Below are 16,609 nucleotides of genomic sequence, written 5' to 3' on the forward strand. Positions count from 1 at the left end.
TGTCAGACGCATTTAACATTGCACCAACTCTTTTATTGATTAGTCGAAGGGGGAAGAACACCAGACAAAAGAGTCTGAGTGTAGTTGTGCAAAATCTAGGCATAGGCAGTATGGTTAGGCAAATTTATTTTTAAATATAGATTTTACAGTTGTAAAATGTAGACAATTTCTACATTGGCGCTTGGCTGGGGTTCTGGTTTCTCTTTGTTTTTAAAGGTTACTACGGAATATGAAATTGTTATTTCAAAGTCTTTAGACATTAAGGCAGATTTTGTATAACTATACACATTTTTTATTATATTGATCCTTGCACTAATTAAAAAATGCCAATAAGTTTCAATAAGTTTTTTTTTAACAAAATATATTGTAAGTGTACCCGACTAAGATTATGTAGTTGTTTAATTTTCCAAATTCTTTTTAAAGGGCGGATATAGAATGTTTTAAATTATTATTATCTTCAAAACAAAAATACATGTTATTTAAAATCTTACTTTTTATATTTTTTAAATGTAAATTTATTTTTAAAGATATTATAATTATTTAATTCAATTTAAGAATGATGATATAAAATTTATGTTAAAAAAATAACAATCTAAATTTAAATTTTATATGGTATAAGTTTTGATTTCAAAAATTGTGATATTAATTATTTTAAAATATTTTTTCATGTAATTTTTTAAATGTTTTTTACAAGAATTTTTTCTAATTTATTTTTACTAATAAACTTCTAAAATTGTCATTTTAATTTAATATTCTACATCAATATAGATTTAGTTTCATGACATAAACCACAATTATATTTTATTTTACATTTCTACATAATTTAAAATTTAGTTTTTATATCAATGATCACATTAGCAAGATGGTCAAATTGATCATATTTATTGATATTTTTAAAATTAAGCTTGTAGAAACTTTAACTTCTATGACACAGATTTTTAAAATGTTGACGATTATATCATAGATATTGAATTTTTTCCAAATAAAAATGTGTTGCAACATTAATATTGATATTTAATTTTTTAAAACATTAATATTTAAAAATAAATATATTAAATGTATTATTAAAAATTCTTTTTCTTCTATTGGTTGGATAGATTTATCCGTACTTCATATTAACTATATTGTTGGATAATTCATTTTCAAAATCAATTGTACGGTGAATGAAATTGAATTGGACAAAGAGCGAACATATTTTGTAATCACTTAGAATTTTTTTCTCTTTCCAAATATCAATTTTACTTAAAAAAGGAACTTAGATTATTTTCCAGTAGTAAACACGAGCAGGTGCAAGCTAAAATAATTTTTCATTTTTCTTAAATAATTTAATCATCACAAGCTTTGTCTCTAATAATTTTTGATTTCTAATATATTTCTAACATTATATTAAAACTTGATTTAGTTGTTTAAATGCTTTTAGATTTTTAATCAGTAAAATTAACTTTGAGAGTTTTAACAAGGCGATATATGAATTAAAATTAATTAATAAAATTAATAAGATAGAAATTAAAAGAATAAAAAATTAATTTTACTTATAAGTAGATTGAAGTGAATATGACTTTGATTATTGTGAAATTATAACAAAGTTTTTAGAGATAAATTTTGAAACTAAAAATCATGATATAAGATGCAATTCCACCTACTATATAAATCTCCTTTGATTTTAGTAGGAATTATTCACTACATCAGTTAATAAAGTAACTAGCAAACTTATAATATGTCTTTACATTTGCACCTTGATGGAGCAATTGCATTCACTTACAATTAAGAGTCTAATAGCCAAATACTTTTCCAAAAAAATAAAAAAAAATTCCATTCTATGACAAGAGCTCTTGTTTATTTGAAAATCTAATCAACTTGTCATAAATGTGAAAAACATAAAGTTGTAAAAAAAAAAAAGTTGTAATTAATGCATCCATTAATGCATGATAGAGTTGTTAGAAAACAATTGCATTTTTGTTGAAGAAAATTGAATTTTCTCTCTACTAAAAATAGTATGATCCAAATAAAATGAATGAAAAAATGTGATTTATAATATAATGAAAAATTAGAAAAAGATATAGACATTTGAAGTTTGAATTGATTGGTCAATTAAATTGAATGAAAGCAATGGAACTACTAATAATAATAATAGAATTGTGTATACCACCAATATTGTTTTAAACAAACTGATTATTAAATTGTTGCACCTTTTACAATTGTTTAAATCATTACAATTTAGCAATCTTCAATCCCTTTGAAAGAAATCAAGGTATGAAAAGCATGTCACGTAGCAACTTCAAATCATGGAAGAAAGCACAATGTGAACATTGTTGATTAAAAAAGGAAAAGCTCCAAGGTACATAAATTGACTATTCTTGTACTATATATGCTTAAACAAAATTTAGTCAGTCACAGAATTTGATTAGTTTGCCAGAGTCAAAACATTACATGAGAAAAATGCTCTGGATTGGGTCATCGCAACGATGAAAGTCAATGGAAGAACAATATTGTTGAATTTCAACAACAGCCATCAATATTTATTTGGATAGCTTAAGAAACTTAAAAAAATGGCTTCAAAAGGTTGACTTGTACTGCCTACCATACAACCATTCGTCAAGTCTGACAATTATTCTGTGAAACTAATCTGTATATAATTTTCTGGAATTCTTCTTACTACTTATGAACTTCTGCTGTAATTTAGGGTTACTCAGAACGATATTCTCCCTATTTACTTTCTGGAGATATGTTTGGATCTTTGAATTGTTTTGGTGCAATGTTCAGAAGGGACAAACGATCCCAAACTATTATTGAGAAAAAGGGAGAAGGTATGATCTTTCTTGCATTTCCATTTACTGGTTTTTATTCCTCCTGTAGTGAAGTCAAATTGGAGTGTTTTTATTCTTTCTTGGAGTACACGCTGATACGTAGCATTTTCCTATGATTTCAAGAAGATTTCTCCATCCCTCGAGGTGTTAAAATATACCCATATAAGGATCTCAAACTGGCAACAAGGAATTTTCATCCGGACAACAAGCTAGGTGCTGGGGGATTTGGAACTGTGTACAAGGTATGCGGAAACCAAGAATAGTATCTGAGATATTGTTCAGTGTTCAGGATATTTCTGATTTACGCAAATAGATGTTTGCATTTTATAAATTACTTGTCAATTTTGTATTCCGTCGTGATGTGGGAGGAAACCTAAATTGAATTTTGTGTAAGGGCTTATCAAATGCAAGAAATTTGAAATCATCTTAGCGTTTGCCAAGCTTAAATGGTTGCATGGTCATCCATGTATGCAGTTACCCTCGTTGTGGGTATGCGGCATTGGGTGTGAAATTCCCATTACCTGGCTGTTTGGGTGCTGACCACAAGAAGTTCGGTAGGCAGGGTAACATTAGAACTGAGAAATTCGAACTTGGATGTTGAATCATGTACCATAAGATCATCATGGCTCATAAAAATATTTGAATCCCGTGATATCAAGCTGATAATGTTACTAGTCTTTGACACTTTTATGGCTGCGATTGTTAAAACTCTGCCCTTTTCCAGAATGCAAAAAAGTAATTTCGTGCGGTAGGATTTTTAGCTTTTCGAAACATAGGGAAAATCTTACTATATGTAAATATTATTATATCAATATGATATTCTTGAATCAAGGCAAGTGGGACATTTTAGCTGGCTGAGATTCCTTGTAGCTGGCAGCTGAGGCTTGCCAGCTTTGTTTGTTGGACGTTTGCTGAAAAATGGTGTTTGTTGTAAACAATACAAAGAAAAAAATGACGGTCTGAGAATAACAGATAAGTTGAACGACTCTAATAGGATTGATATTAGATAGATTTCGGGTTGTGGTTTAATATTTATTTGGTGTGTATATATTCTATCCATTTATAAGTGAAAGTGGATATTAGGACCTAAATCTTTTTACAAAGAAAAAGTCAGATATAACAACAAAGCCCAACTAACTGCTGTAATATAACAAGGAATGACAGCTCAAGAACCGTAAACTAAAAGCTACAAACAATACTAATAGTACATCTACGATTCACAAAAGAAACAACAAACCACATAGCAAAAGACTAATTAGAGGACTTCAACCCATAGATCTCAAGAGAGTCCGATACACTAACATTAGTTTTGTAAAGGAGGGGATTTATACCTTCAAGAAAACAGAGTCTCCAGGAGCAAGTAGGCTCCAATTAACACAGAAGACATATGCTATGCTACTAACTTTACGAAATAATCTAAGAATCTATATGTATGCATGCATGCATGTATGTAAGAATATTTAAAGAAAATTTTTTTGTTCGCTTTATACGAGCATGAAATGTAAAAGTTCAACTACATCTATGGAAGGATAAAATTAAACATCAATGTTTGGAATGGCTCTGAGCCATGAACAGCAGTGTGTCCATGCTGTTGTCCAGTCTAAATCAACTGGTAAGCTCCCACATTGTTGTACTTTTTTTTCATCTAGTCCTGCACACAGAAAAAAGGAAAAATGTTGGGGGTTGTATAGGGGCTTGCCTCAATTAAATCCCCCTTTCAGTCTTCGTATCTGCATGGACAAACAAATAGATGACAGATGAAATTAAAGACATCAAAATGAACAGTTTTATGGTAGAAGCAAACTCAGTAAAGAGAAAACTCCTGTCACAATAAATGCAAATAATGTTTTTGGTGCCAAATTTTGAAAGATGCAATGCAAGAGAGCTTAAGTAACAGTTCCATGGCTCCTCCCTTGAGACACTTGATAGACTGATAGCACAAAATGGAGCGGAGGAGCTCAAACCTTTGCTGTTGTTTTGCTAGAGTTTTGATATAATCTTTTTGCTATGTGTAGAGAGATTGAAAGAGCTGAAACCCGTAAAAAATGAATGAATGGGGTTTTGTTTATTTAAATAGGTGGGAAGAACCATTACGTTTTTTGTGTGGATGTTACAATGCGTCCTGTGTACGAATCACACAGAAGATTTGCATGAGAATCTTAAAAATTCTTGAGATACTAGTGCATCATATAGATGCCTGCGTGTTGTGCTATTGCCGAAAGGAAACTTGCTGATTTCCAAAGAATGAACGATGGACACTTCATGTTTGCCCTTTTGTGAGGTTGGAATTGATAAATTCTAGACACATGTTTTGTAATAAAAGTTATGGGCACAATGCGTAAGCGTGAAATTGCTATTATATGTGATTTTTGACACGACAAGTTCTAACTGCTGATTTGCTGAAGCAAACATACTTCTTGACTGGCTTTTCTATTTTCGCCCTGCCACACTTAGCAAGTCTTTTTGGTTTACATTTTTTAATTCAATGTTTTAATGGAATGCATTCTCTATTTAGTTTAAAAAATACCCAATGCACTGGGTTGCAGGTGTCGGATCTAGGACACAAAAGGGCTTTTTGCTCATACCTATATACCCAATACAAATGAGGAATCAGTATAAGCCACTTTTGCCTAGTTATGCACGCTCAGATAGCCTTTATTTAATGGTAATTATGCATCAGAAGTTTTCTGAAATGCTTTTGTTTGCAATCATAACTACTCTCTTAGCTCTTTATGGTGGGTATGTATTGTAATGTATTTTGTTCATCCCTTTCAAGTATTCTGATACCAACAAGCATATGCCAAATTTCTTTTCAAGCAAGTTAGACTTGTAGAACTTAGTCGAGAGACATTTTGCACCTTTCATAAGAAGTATGGTATGGAATATGCACTTGAGGTAGAGTCAATTCTATTCAAAGTATGTGCATTGTGCATAACATTCTCACCTTCAAACTTCTCTTTTGATTTCCATCGACTAGCACCAGTCACATGGATGGAGAAAGATAGCAATTGGACACCTTATAAAGGATTTTGTTTGGATGGAAAACAAGAACCTATAGATTACTGACAAAATCAACTTGGTATTCTGAAGTAATATTCGTCATTTTGCTTTCACATGAAGCCAAAACCTTGATGGAGTAATTGATCGACTGCCTCATGCATACACTACTTGCCTTTATTGCAACTTAATAAACTCACTATCCCACTGTATCGTCAGAATTAAGTTCAGCAGAGAGTTACGGCAAGAAGACATGGAACACAACTGCTTAAATCTTCCAAACTTGAAAAATAAAAAGGAAACCGCGTTTCTGTTAAAAAAAAAATATTAAAAATTCTGAAAATAACTCCTCTGATCCACAAGCCTTGCTATTCACAGAAAAAAAAGGCATCATCAACGAATGCTCCTATTTTGAGTTAAAAGACATGTAGATATCAGTTGTTTCCCTAGAGGCTAAGTTGTTGCAAAGAACTACTAAAATTAGTAAAACAAAGTCCTAAATAGGGGAGAGGAGCCAATAGGTGAGTGGGGTCCAAAAGGTGATCACTACTTTAGACCACTACATGAACAAAATAGATCCATAGCGGTGCACTAAAAATGTCCCATCAAAGCCTATCTCAAAAAAGATAGATTTCAAAAAACAACCACTCTCGTGGTGCCACATCAGCGTACCATTTAACATGATATAATGCATACCTAGGGGTCTTACCTTTTTTTGGGACCATTTCGGACACTTTCATGAAACGCATGTTGAGGTGGCATCATATTTGACCATGTGGATTTCAAATTTTGTTTTAAAATAGGGGACTTGACAAATAAGCTGCTGTAAAAAATTGAGAGTATTTTGAGATTTCCACATAGCATTTTGAAAAGCATGAAGTTAGGGTGAGCATCTAGGGCTCCTCTCCCCTAACCAACTATTGCAGTTAATGAATCCACAAACAACACTTTCAATAATTTTTCTTAAGACTCTAAGCACAGAATTGATGGAAGTGGATTGAGCAATACTAAAGAATACTCATATCTTTTAGAAATTTTGAACCTCTTGGTTGAAAGAACTCGAAAAGCCTAGCTTCCATGACCTAGCTTTCCACCACGTTATATAGTTATGAATTTTTCTCATAATTCCTTGTTTTTCTTCCAACTACTTTATAGACTGTAAATTGTCCTCTGCCAATTTATTCTCTTTTTATTTTATCAACTTCTTGCAGGCTACTAGAACCACCTCTACTATACTTTCACCAAAACCCATTATGGCTCTTACCAAACTTCTGTTGCACCTGCAAATAAAAAATTATTCTTTTCAGCTTGTATATTTTCATGGTTCCCTGTCCTATCACAAACTATCAAGAGTTGATTTCCTCATTAACATTTTCTGCCATATCCACTTTTGGCATGTTTAAAATAACATGCCCTTAACGTTCATTCTTCAGAGTGTCATCCTCCTCTATGAAGACTTCTTCTTCCTCATGAAATATAGGCCTCAAGAGATTTCCATCTCTGGTGATACTTCATCTTTAATATTGATAACTTCCACAGCTGCAACATCTTGGACCAGTTCCAGTGAAGGTTGTATCCCTTCTCATCATAATCTTCTAAATCTTCTCTTCTTCTAAGGTGATGATCAATACTTTCCCCTTCCTTAGGGTAACACAGCTTGACATCTTCGTTCTAGTCATCCTCTTCATCTTCGTTCCTTTCACCTAGTTTGTTCTTGTCTCCTGAACTCTTTGCTAAGAAAACTCAAGTGTCTTCTATCGAGTTGTAATTTAGTCAAACCCACATGTTATTTAATCTTTCCCTATTCTAGCAGTTCTATCCATTGGCCAATTCTAGATTCTATGACTTTCCCCTCTAAAGAAACTTGTGCTCACAAGATGAATATTTCTTCCCACCAAACATTTTACTTCCTCACATCCCTTGAATGCCTCTTTTCAATTTTCTTTTTCTTTGCTTTCCCAGTATTGCTTGCCTCATATTACTCCAGCATTCATCAGGATTTCTCGAACTCACTTCTGATTGTGTCAATTTTTGTAGACTTCTGAGAGATATTTAATGCCTTTTATGAGTAGTCTGATCCAGAATGTGTGCTGAATGTAGAGTCAATTTTGTAAGGTGTATTGTGCATAAAATCCTACCATCAAACTTTTCTTTGGAATCTGACCAAGTAGTGCCAGTCACCTGGATGATGTAAAATGGGAATTGGACACATTGTAAAGATTTTTTCCTAATGAAGAAACAAGATCCTAGGTATTTTGAGGCAACCAACTCAACAATCCAAAACAATACTTATCATTTTGCTCCCACATGAAACCGAAACCTTGACAAAATTAGTGTGTTAGTTACCGGTAGATCCTACATGAAATGAATACTTAACTGTCCAACATAAATAGCAACAGTACAAGCATACATTTGTAGGTATACGTATAAATTCTGTTTTTGGGACTCTGTTACTTTGCATAGATGATGAAGGAATATTTGCAGGATATACAATTTTTCTTTAGTGATTTCTTTTATTTCACTGACAATCCCCTTGGATGCAGGGAGTCTTGAAGGATGGCATGGAGGTTGCTGTGAAGCAGCTTTCTGCTGAATCGAGACAAGGTGTCCGTGAGTTTCTAACTGAGATAGCTACAATCTCTGCGATCAAACATGAAAATCTTGTCATGTTACATGGGTGTTGCATCGAAGAAGATCATCGAATTTTGGTGTATGGGTACATGGAGAATAATAGCATTTCACACGCTTTATTTGGTATAACTACGATCTTGAGAAATAATGTTGATTGTTTCCTTATTTTAAATAGTGATATACTATTACGAGTTTAAGAAGTTAGATCAATTTTAGAAAATAGTATCCAAGGTTTGGCTACATCTACCTAGATGTTTGTCGGAGAGAGATTAAAAATGTAATTAAAGTAAAGAAAGAAAATGACAATCTTATTTACTATTGTAAGGAAGATTTATGTGAAAATGACATTGGTTGTACCATATCAGGTTCTAGTAATGGTGCAATAAACCTGGATTGGAAAACAAGGTCCAAAATCTGCATTGGAACTGCACGCGGATTTGCATATCTTCATGAAAAAGTTGTGCCTCATATTGTGCACCGAGATATCAAAGCTAGCAACATTCTCCTTGATGGGGATCTCAATCCTAAAATTGCAGATTTTGGTCTGGCTAAACTTTTTCCAGCAAATATTACACATATCAGTACACAAGTTGCTGGAACACTGTAAGTCCTGTTAAATGTTTTAATCTTACATATAAATAAAATAATATCTCGGCTACACATTAACAGGTTTATATGTCTTAATTATTGCAATTACAATAATTATGCCAGAAGATAATGAGTTTAATTGAAATATTAATGTATGTGTTAGAACTCAAAAAGTTTGAAGACTATAGTTCTCCATCTATCCTAATTTAATTTCATCATGAATATGAGATGCTAGATCAGCTATTAAAAAATGTTATATGTGGAGGAGCATAGTTTTCAATATTGTTATGCAAAATGCATGAAAGAAAAGTAATTCTATCAAAGTCAGATGTGTCTTAATAATTTTGTTTTTTGTGGCTGTGTCCTAGCTAGTGGTTATCTGGCTCCAGAATATGCTATACGTGGCCAATTAACCAAAAAGGCAGATGTCTATAGCTTGGGGGTACTTCTACTAGAAATTATCAGTGGCAGGACCAATATGAACACAAGCCTACCAGATGAGGAGCAAATCCTACTGGAAATGGTAATGACAAGAAATATTCCATTATGAAATTCTTTGTTGCTCATGAATTTTAGCATCTACATTTTAAATAAAAAATTATCCTGCATCTGGGAATTCCAAAAATATGAGATATTATGTTGAGATGCCTAGAACTGAAAAAAATAAAATTAAGTGCACACTTGGTATTAAAAAGGAAATTGCTATTTGCTTTCAAAGAGGATGTAGTTAGCGTTAACAATTACAAAAGTTGCAAGTTATAAAAGATGATTGAGCAGTCAAAGATGCCGGTCCTGTTGCCTGGGCAATATTTATGTTTCAAACTGTGATTCAAAAAGTATGGCTGACTATAGGCATTAAAAATCATTGTTTATATGGTAATGTATTATTTCTGTACAATTAAATCAGTATCAATTCACCTTTCTATAAGGGAAATTTACTAAATATAATAATTGATATCTGCTTCATATGTTAATTGAATAAACAGTCGAATGGCATGCCAAATGGCAAAAATGCTGAATGACCCTAAAGTTTAAACACATAAAATGCAAGCACCAGGGAATTGTTGAATTTTCTTTCAAGTCTTGGTCTTGGATTCTGAAAATTTTCCACAATTTTCTCTTTTGTCAGAGCATTAGTAACTAGAGAAGCAAGACAGCTTTGTTCCTGTCTAGAATTGCAAGGCTGGCTAAATGGTGTACCATATAAATTTAAGCATTGCTGAATTTAAAATGGCATAGTCTGGGTATAAATTATTTACATGGGATTGTGTTCTTAACAACCTTCCATTGTAAGCAGGATTATGGAAGCTGATGAGTGTTCCCGGTTGTTTGGATTCATGGTTACATATGTAACATAGAGGGAAATGACAACACCCTACGAATTTAAGACGTAATCAAATTATCTTTGAACTATAGAAGCTCTAATCTTGTTAACAGTTAAAAAACAATAAGCAGACCTTTTGAAAGTAATACAAAGACAAACATTGATACTGGTGTTTTCTTGTTGCTTCAAATTGTTCACATTCTTCCTTCCTCCAACATTATGTACAACTTGGTTGCAATAATGATGAAATGTTAGGAAATTGATTAATTGCTGGTTCAGACCATTAATGAAGTCATTGTATATGGTTGTGAACCTTTACTTTGTTTTATGTTCAATTATGAACGTTTGTTAAATTTGTGCTGTACTTGGCTATTTTAATGAACTTTAAGGGTCTGTAATTATTTTTGGTGAAGCCGGAATTGGTTTCTCTAAGGAATTCAATGATATGTAACGTTGATTTGTTCCTGCAACTGTTCATATGATTTTTAAGTCGTTTTCTCTAACCTTGCTTTTGAACTTTATTTTTGATTCTGAGATCAGTTTAGGTAAAGTACTAAAAATCATTGTCAAATCTGATGTCAAAGATCATTACAGGTATTGCACCTGAAGATCTGTCATTGTTTTTTATACCTCATTTAAATGAATTAAAAACCCTTATTTCCAGCTACTTAACCTAAGATCCCATGTTAGAAACAGCAAAATACATGCACCCTGAGTTATCTTTGCACAGTCAAGACCTAGCTAAAAGAAACTTGGTGGATTCTCCTCTTTTTTTTTCACAATCTGAATGAGAGGTAATATACTTAGTGTATTTTATTTGAGTTGTTGAGTGCAAAAACACCCATCAACAGGGTCAACCTAACAAATCTCACATCATCAAAACATAAATTAACAGTTTAGGGATAGGACCATCTGTTGTGTTTTCATGATCTTAACAGGGAATCAATATTAAGAGAGCATTGAAAGTATTTATATCATATAGTTCGTGCTTTAATAGTAAAAACAGCTATGCAGTGGTTATCATGAGCAGTCTTTTCATTTATTGATAATATTTGGGGTCAATAGCTCAATTGGGTTTGGTTGTCATTATTTGTGCTTGACTCTATACCTATTTAGGCATGAATCTAGGAAAACCATTCTAAGTCTAAGCAGAGGTCAAAGCATAGGAGAGACAACATGTAACATCCACTTTTTCCGGGCCTTGGTTAACAATTATCATACCACTGAGCAAAGTTCCTTTTCCATATTCATGAGCATGAGAAGGCAGTTAAAACAGTTATCTCATACGTTCATGCAAAAGAGATCAATGGTTACAATCAGTTTAACTGAATTATCATAACTAACAGTTGAAGGCATCATCGATTATTTTAAATAGAGGATCTAACTTTTCCATACCCTAAATTCTGAAACTGGAATCCACCTAGGGCAGCCTCTGCAAAATCCAAGTTAGTCCACATATACTACTTAGGACACAAATAGTTATACCGTTGTCGAAATGTCAATTGCCATTTAGGGCATCACATACGACTGTATCATGCTTTTTCTTTCCTATTGCTAATTATGGCAATAACAAATAGTTAAAAGATATGTTCATTTTCATTATTCACATAAAAGGACAGTTATAACATCCATCAAGTAGGCCTATCTCAAGCACACATATATTTCATGTTCAATTGGAAGATCAACTAATCTAACCGGTTACCAATTACATTGACAAGAAAAGTTGGTTTTCATTGGAGGGAATAACTGATTCAACAATATAAATCAATCTAACATATCTTCAACTTGTAATTTCAAATATCATAAAAGTAAAATACATGTTACCAACAAATGTTTGAATACATAACTTATTTCTGTCTTGTGCATGTCTTGGCATCTGGTGGAGAGGGAAAACATTGTCCAGGGCTTAACCTCTTAACTGTGGACCCTTAATTATCCCCACACAATCTCATCCAAGAAAGACCCTCCCTACCTGGAAATAGACAGAGAACACCATGTCCTACCTCTGAGTATCCTGGTATTTATAGTATCAACCCACCATTCGACTTGACAATTGACTATACTTGGACAATCACTAACTGACTTGGACATAAACAATTTCTTCCTTAATTGATCATATAATTAAGACATTGAATAATAGTTTATTCTTTCTCTTGCAGGATTCCTCTCCTCTTCACCCATTTACACTTGGCTCTACCGGCCTTGGGTGCATCCTAGGAGACTGCTGATAATCATGAGATTCTTTTCAATCAAAAATGTTTGTGAGATCCATTTTGAATTTAATCACAGTTGGTAGATATCAATACCAGAGAAAAACAAAAGATACTTCAAGCCAAAGATACGACAAATTTTACACAACATAAAAGTACTATGCGTTAATATTGGCTATGCATTCATTTCCAAGGAATTATAGCAGTTCTATCCCTACGGGCATACACCCGATGCATATAAATAGGGACTTGTCACAATATAGAGAAAAGAGAGCAGAGCCGATGCTTCTCAGATACGAAATCGAGCTCAAGCTAATACTATATTTGGATATAAAAAGGAGTTTTCTTGAATTGTAAGGCATTGCATACAATGCGAATGATTTGCAATAAGATACATGACCTGAGAAAAGAGAGAAACAATGCAAATTGCTGATGCGGTAGCAACCACTCTACACGTTATGGCTTCACCCATACGGCTCAGTATGTAGTAATAGTCTGGTATTATTGGCTTCATTTGAGCGGCTCAGTATTGCAGTAATAGTATGGTATTATACTCCAAATATCAGACGGAGGGATAAGAGGATACTTGGTTCATAGAGAAATCGTATATAGAGAGAGAGAGAGAGAGAGAGAGAGAGAGAGAGAGAGAGAGAGAGAGAGAGCGCATGAGAATAATCCTTTAGCCGTGGGGAAGGGAGATATAGTCTCTCGCTTCCGGTTAGAAGGAGTTCGATATCGGTTACAAGAACTCTATAATTCAAATTTAAAAGCTAATGCTGATAAGAAGGTGACAATGCTTATTGTTTTGGAGTCATAAATAAAACATAAAGATTATACTTTCTCATGGTTTAAAACAAAAAAAATAAAAAAAATATATATATATATATATATATATATATATATATATATATATATATATATATGTAAAGTTACAATGTCAACTAGTTGTACAGTCTCAAAATAAAAGAGAGGTAATAATTCTTCTTATGATATTAAATGTCTTATATTTCTCTTGTTATAGAAATTGACCAAGTAGCTCATGGTAGTACAAACATACACTCTTGCTTGCCTAGCTGTTTACCCTTAGCCATGGTGGTTTAGGACTCGTACCTATTTGCCCAATGATGAAATGTAACTAATTTTACTTGTCAACTGACTTCACATGAAACCTCAGCAACTATATGAACAATTTTAAATTGAGCCAAAAATTGGGATACAACATACCCTTCCCCCTTGTGTTTCATCATCCTCGATGAACTTTGAAATTTTAATGAACAATATAAAGGATATTTTAAAATTGGCCAAAATTTGGGATGCAACATACCCTTCCCCTTGTTAGTGTAGTTTTTTATTTTTCCTATTTTGCTAGGTTTTTCCTACACTTTTAATAATCTTGCTTAGGTTAATAAAGCATGTCTTATTAGGTGAATGGTTGTGAGGTGTCACCTTCCTACATGTGAGCATCTATTAGCTATCTTGGGAAGATACTTTGCTATCTTTAGTCCGATAGATGGTTGCTCCTCATTGGTTGGTGTTGCCACCTCCTCTCTCTTCCTTGCCTATATAAGCATGCTACCTGGTTTGTATTTGTATCTCTTATTTTTGCATCCTCTTAATGCTATTTTGCTTCCAGCATTTGCATTACTCTCTTGGAGACTAACTCTATGATGCTATTTTGATTTTGCATCATTTGCATTCATAGTTTAGATATTTACTCTTTGCACTAGTTTTCTGGGTTATTAATCTTTTCAGATTCTAACATGGTATCAGAGCTTTTCTATGTGCAAGAGTAGATTTTAGTTTCCTTATTTGAGAGATTTGGGAGGGGCAAATAAACTTTATTGTAGTTTTTTGAAAAACAAAGTATGCTCTTCTCTTGCATCTTTGGATGATCCTGAGAATCAGAAAAGTTTTGACAAAAACAGTTTTTTTCTGGGGTTTCAATCTCAAATCTGACAACCAACTTGCATATTTGGAGTTTTTAATCAGTTTTGCAGGTTCCAGCATGCCATTGATGGACTTAAGAAGCTGATCCAACATTTGCATGTCAAATTTTGGTTGCTGGGGTCGTTTTCTGATTTTTGGAGCCGTTTTTTACTGTTAAATGCGTCTGATTTACACTACAGCAACATCTTCTGTTCATCAGCAAGAAAAATGCTTTCTGGGTTTTGTTCGCAGCCCCGAAAAACCATCTGGGTATCTTTTAGATTTTGCATGCAAGCTGTATATTTTTCAGGATCGAGCATGCAAAGCTACAGCCATACCCCTCTCCGTTGGTAGCCGCAGATTTGAATGCAGTTTTCAAATGTCTCGTTCTTGCTCATACGGACTTCGATTTTGATGATTCTTGTTATGAACTTAGCTATTTTTTTGTGCTCTATCCACTAGTGGATTTATTTTTTGATTTTCATGCATGAATTCTTCAGAAATTGCAAATTCTCAGCCGTGACTGTTCACAGTTCTCATTTTGAAAACTTCGGAGGATCATAACTTTCTCATACGACCTCGTATCGAGGCGATTCTTTTTTTGAAAGTGCATGATTTTTCGAGTAGATCACAGTGGTGTTGTTTGTTTCCTTGATTATTGTGCCCAAGTTTCACTTTTAGCATATGCTCTTCATGAGGGTTTGTAATGCATTGAAATCAAGACCACTAAGTATCTCTTTCTAGTGGTAGTTGTAAATGCACTAAAATAAAGTGCCAAATCATAATTCTTTGGGGGGGGTTCTTTGATTGAGTAAAAAGGGGGGGACATTGTCGTGGCTGTGTTCTCTTCTTTTTAGCATTTCTTTGCATTTCTTCATCATGGATCAAACAAATATGCCCATCCTAACTCCATACAATTACTTTGAGTGGAAATCATGCATGACAATTCACTTAAGGAAAGCTGGATTAAATAGGATAACTATGGGACTTGAAATTGAACCTGCTAAAGATGAAGATAAGCCTAAGTGGTTTAACAAATGTGATGAGGCATTTGGAACATTGTGTTTGTCTGTTTCTCCTGACTTGCTATTTCACATTGAGTCTTTGGATACACCAAATGAAGTATGGACAAAGCTAGAAACACTATTTGGCACACAAGATTCAATGAGGGGTCATATGTTGGAAAATGAATTAATAAGTTTGAGTCCAGGCAATTTCAACACAATCCAAGATTTCTTCACCAAATTGAAATCACTAAGGTTGCAGTTAAAACAATGTGGAATTGAAAAGAAAGATGAACAACTGATTCTTAGTATTCTCTCTAAGCTAAGTTCAAAATATTCTGTGTTTGTCTCTACCTTCTATGCTACTAAGGGTGCACTTGGTACTCAATTCACCATGCCATCTTTAGATGATTTTGCTATCAATCTCACTCGAGAACAAGACAAGCTAATCCAGATGGGCATTCTTAAGTCCTCTAAGTCACATGCCTTGGCTGCCAACCAAGGCACAAAAGAACAACAAGGACAAAGTAGTAACAACAATAGTAAGGACAAGAAACAAAAGAATAGCGAGGAGAAGAAGGATCAGATGCCAGTTTCTTCAAAAGCAACTATTGATACACCATCTTCCAAGGGCGATAAACCTAAGAAAGAAAAGGTCAAATGTGCTTATTGTAAAAGACCTGGTCATGATGAACATAAATGTTTGCAGAAACAACTTGATCACTTGACATACATTCTTGAGAAGAATAATATCAGTGTTCCTGAGTCTATCAAACAAAGTTCTAATGAAGGGTCTAACAAAGAAAAAGAAAACAACAAGGGGAAAGGAAAGGGCAAGGCCCTTTTTGCAGTTGCTTCCTCACCATCCACTTGGGTTCTTGATTCGGGTGCTTCACACCACATGGCTTCATCTAACGAAGAAATTGCATCCTTGGAGCAATGTACTATGCCTTCTATGTTGATGGGTGACAACACTCCTATTGAGGTGTGTGGGAGAGGGTCTGTTGATGTGGGGGATGGCACATTCCATGATGTTCCTTATGTACCCTCATTGTCAACTAATCTCCTATCGGTACACCAGATCACTCACACAGGTTTAGGCAAGCGGGTTGAGTTCACTCC

At 33.7% G+C, this 16,609-nt stretch overlaps 1 protein-coding gene across 3 annotated transcripts in view; it reads left to right on the plus strand.

Annotated features, from left to right (window-relative positions):
• Positions 1–2,392: 2,392 nt before the first annotated feature.
• Positions 2,393–16,609, plus strand: part of LOC149531135 (cold-responsive protein kinase 1-like) — a 35,078-nt gene continuing 20,861 nt past the window's right edge. Inside the window, exons 1-6 of one of the 3 annotated variants that reach the window (XM_089809981.1) lie at positions 2,393–2,562; positions 2,684–2,807; positions 2,931–3,049; positions 8,348–8,558; positions 8,801–9,038; positions 9,396–9,546. In XM_089809981.1, the coding sequence (XP_089666107.1) occupies positions 2,726–2,807; positions 2,931–3,049; positions 8,348–8,558; positions 8,801–9,038; positions 9,396–9,546 (801 nt within the window). In that variant the 5' untranslated portion in view covers positions 2,393–2,562; positions 2,684–2,725. Of the gene's footprint in view, positions 2,808–2,930; positions 3,050–8,347; positions 8,559–8,800; positions 9,039–9,395; positions 9,547–16,609 lie in introns of all 3 variants that reach the window. The other 2 variants (XM_089809982.1, XM_089809980.1) reach the window with 2 other exon arrangements.

Source organism: Cupressus sempervirens, chromosome 11, assembly GCF_028749045.1.
Source record: "Cupressus sempervirens isolate cs-2001-9-10 chromosome 11, ASM2874904v1, whole genome shotgun sequence".
NCBI classification, from domain to species: domain Eukaryota; kingdom Viridiplantae; phylum Streptophyta; class Pinopsida; order Cupressales; family Cupressaceae; genus Cupressus; species Cupressus sempervirens.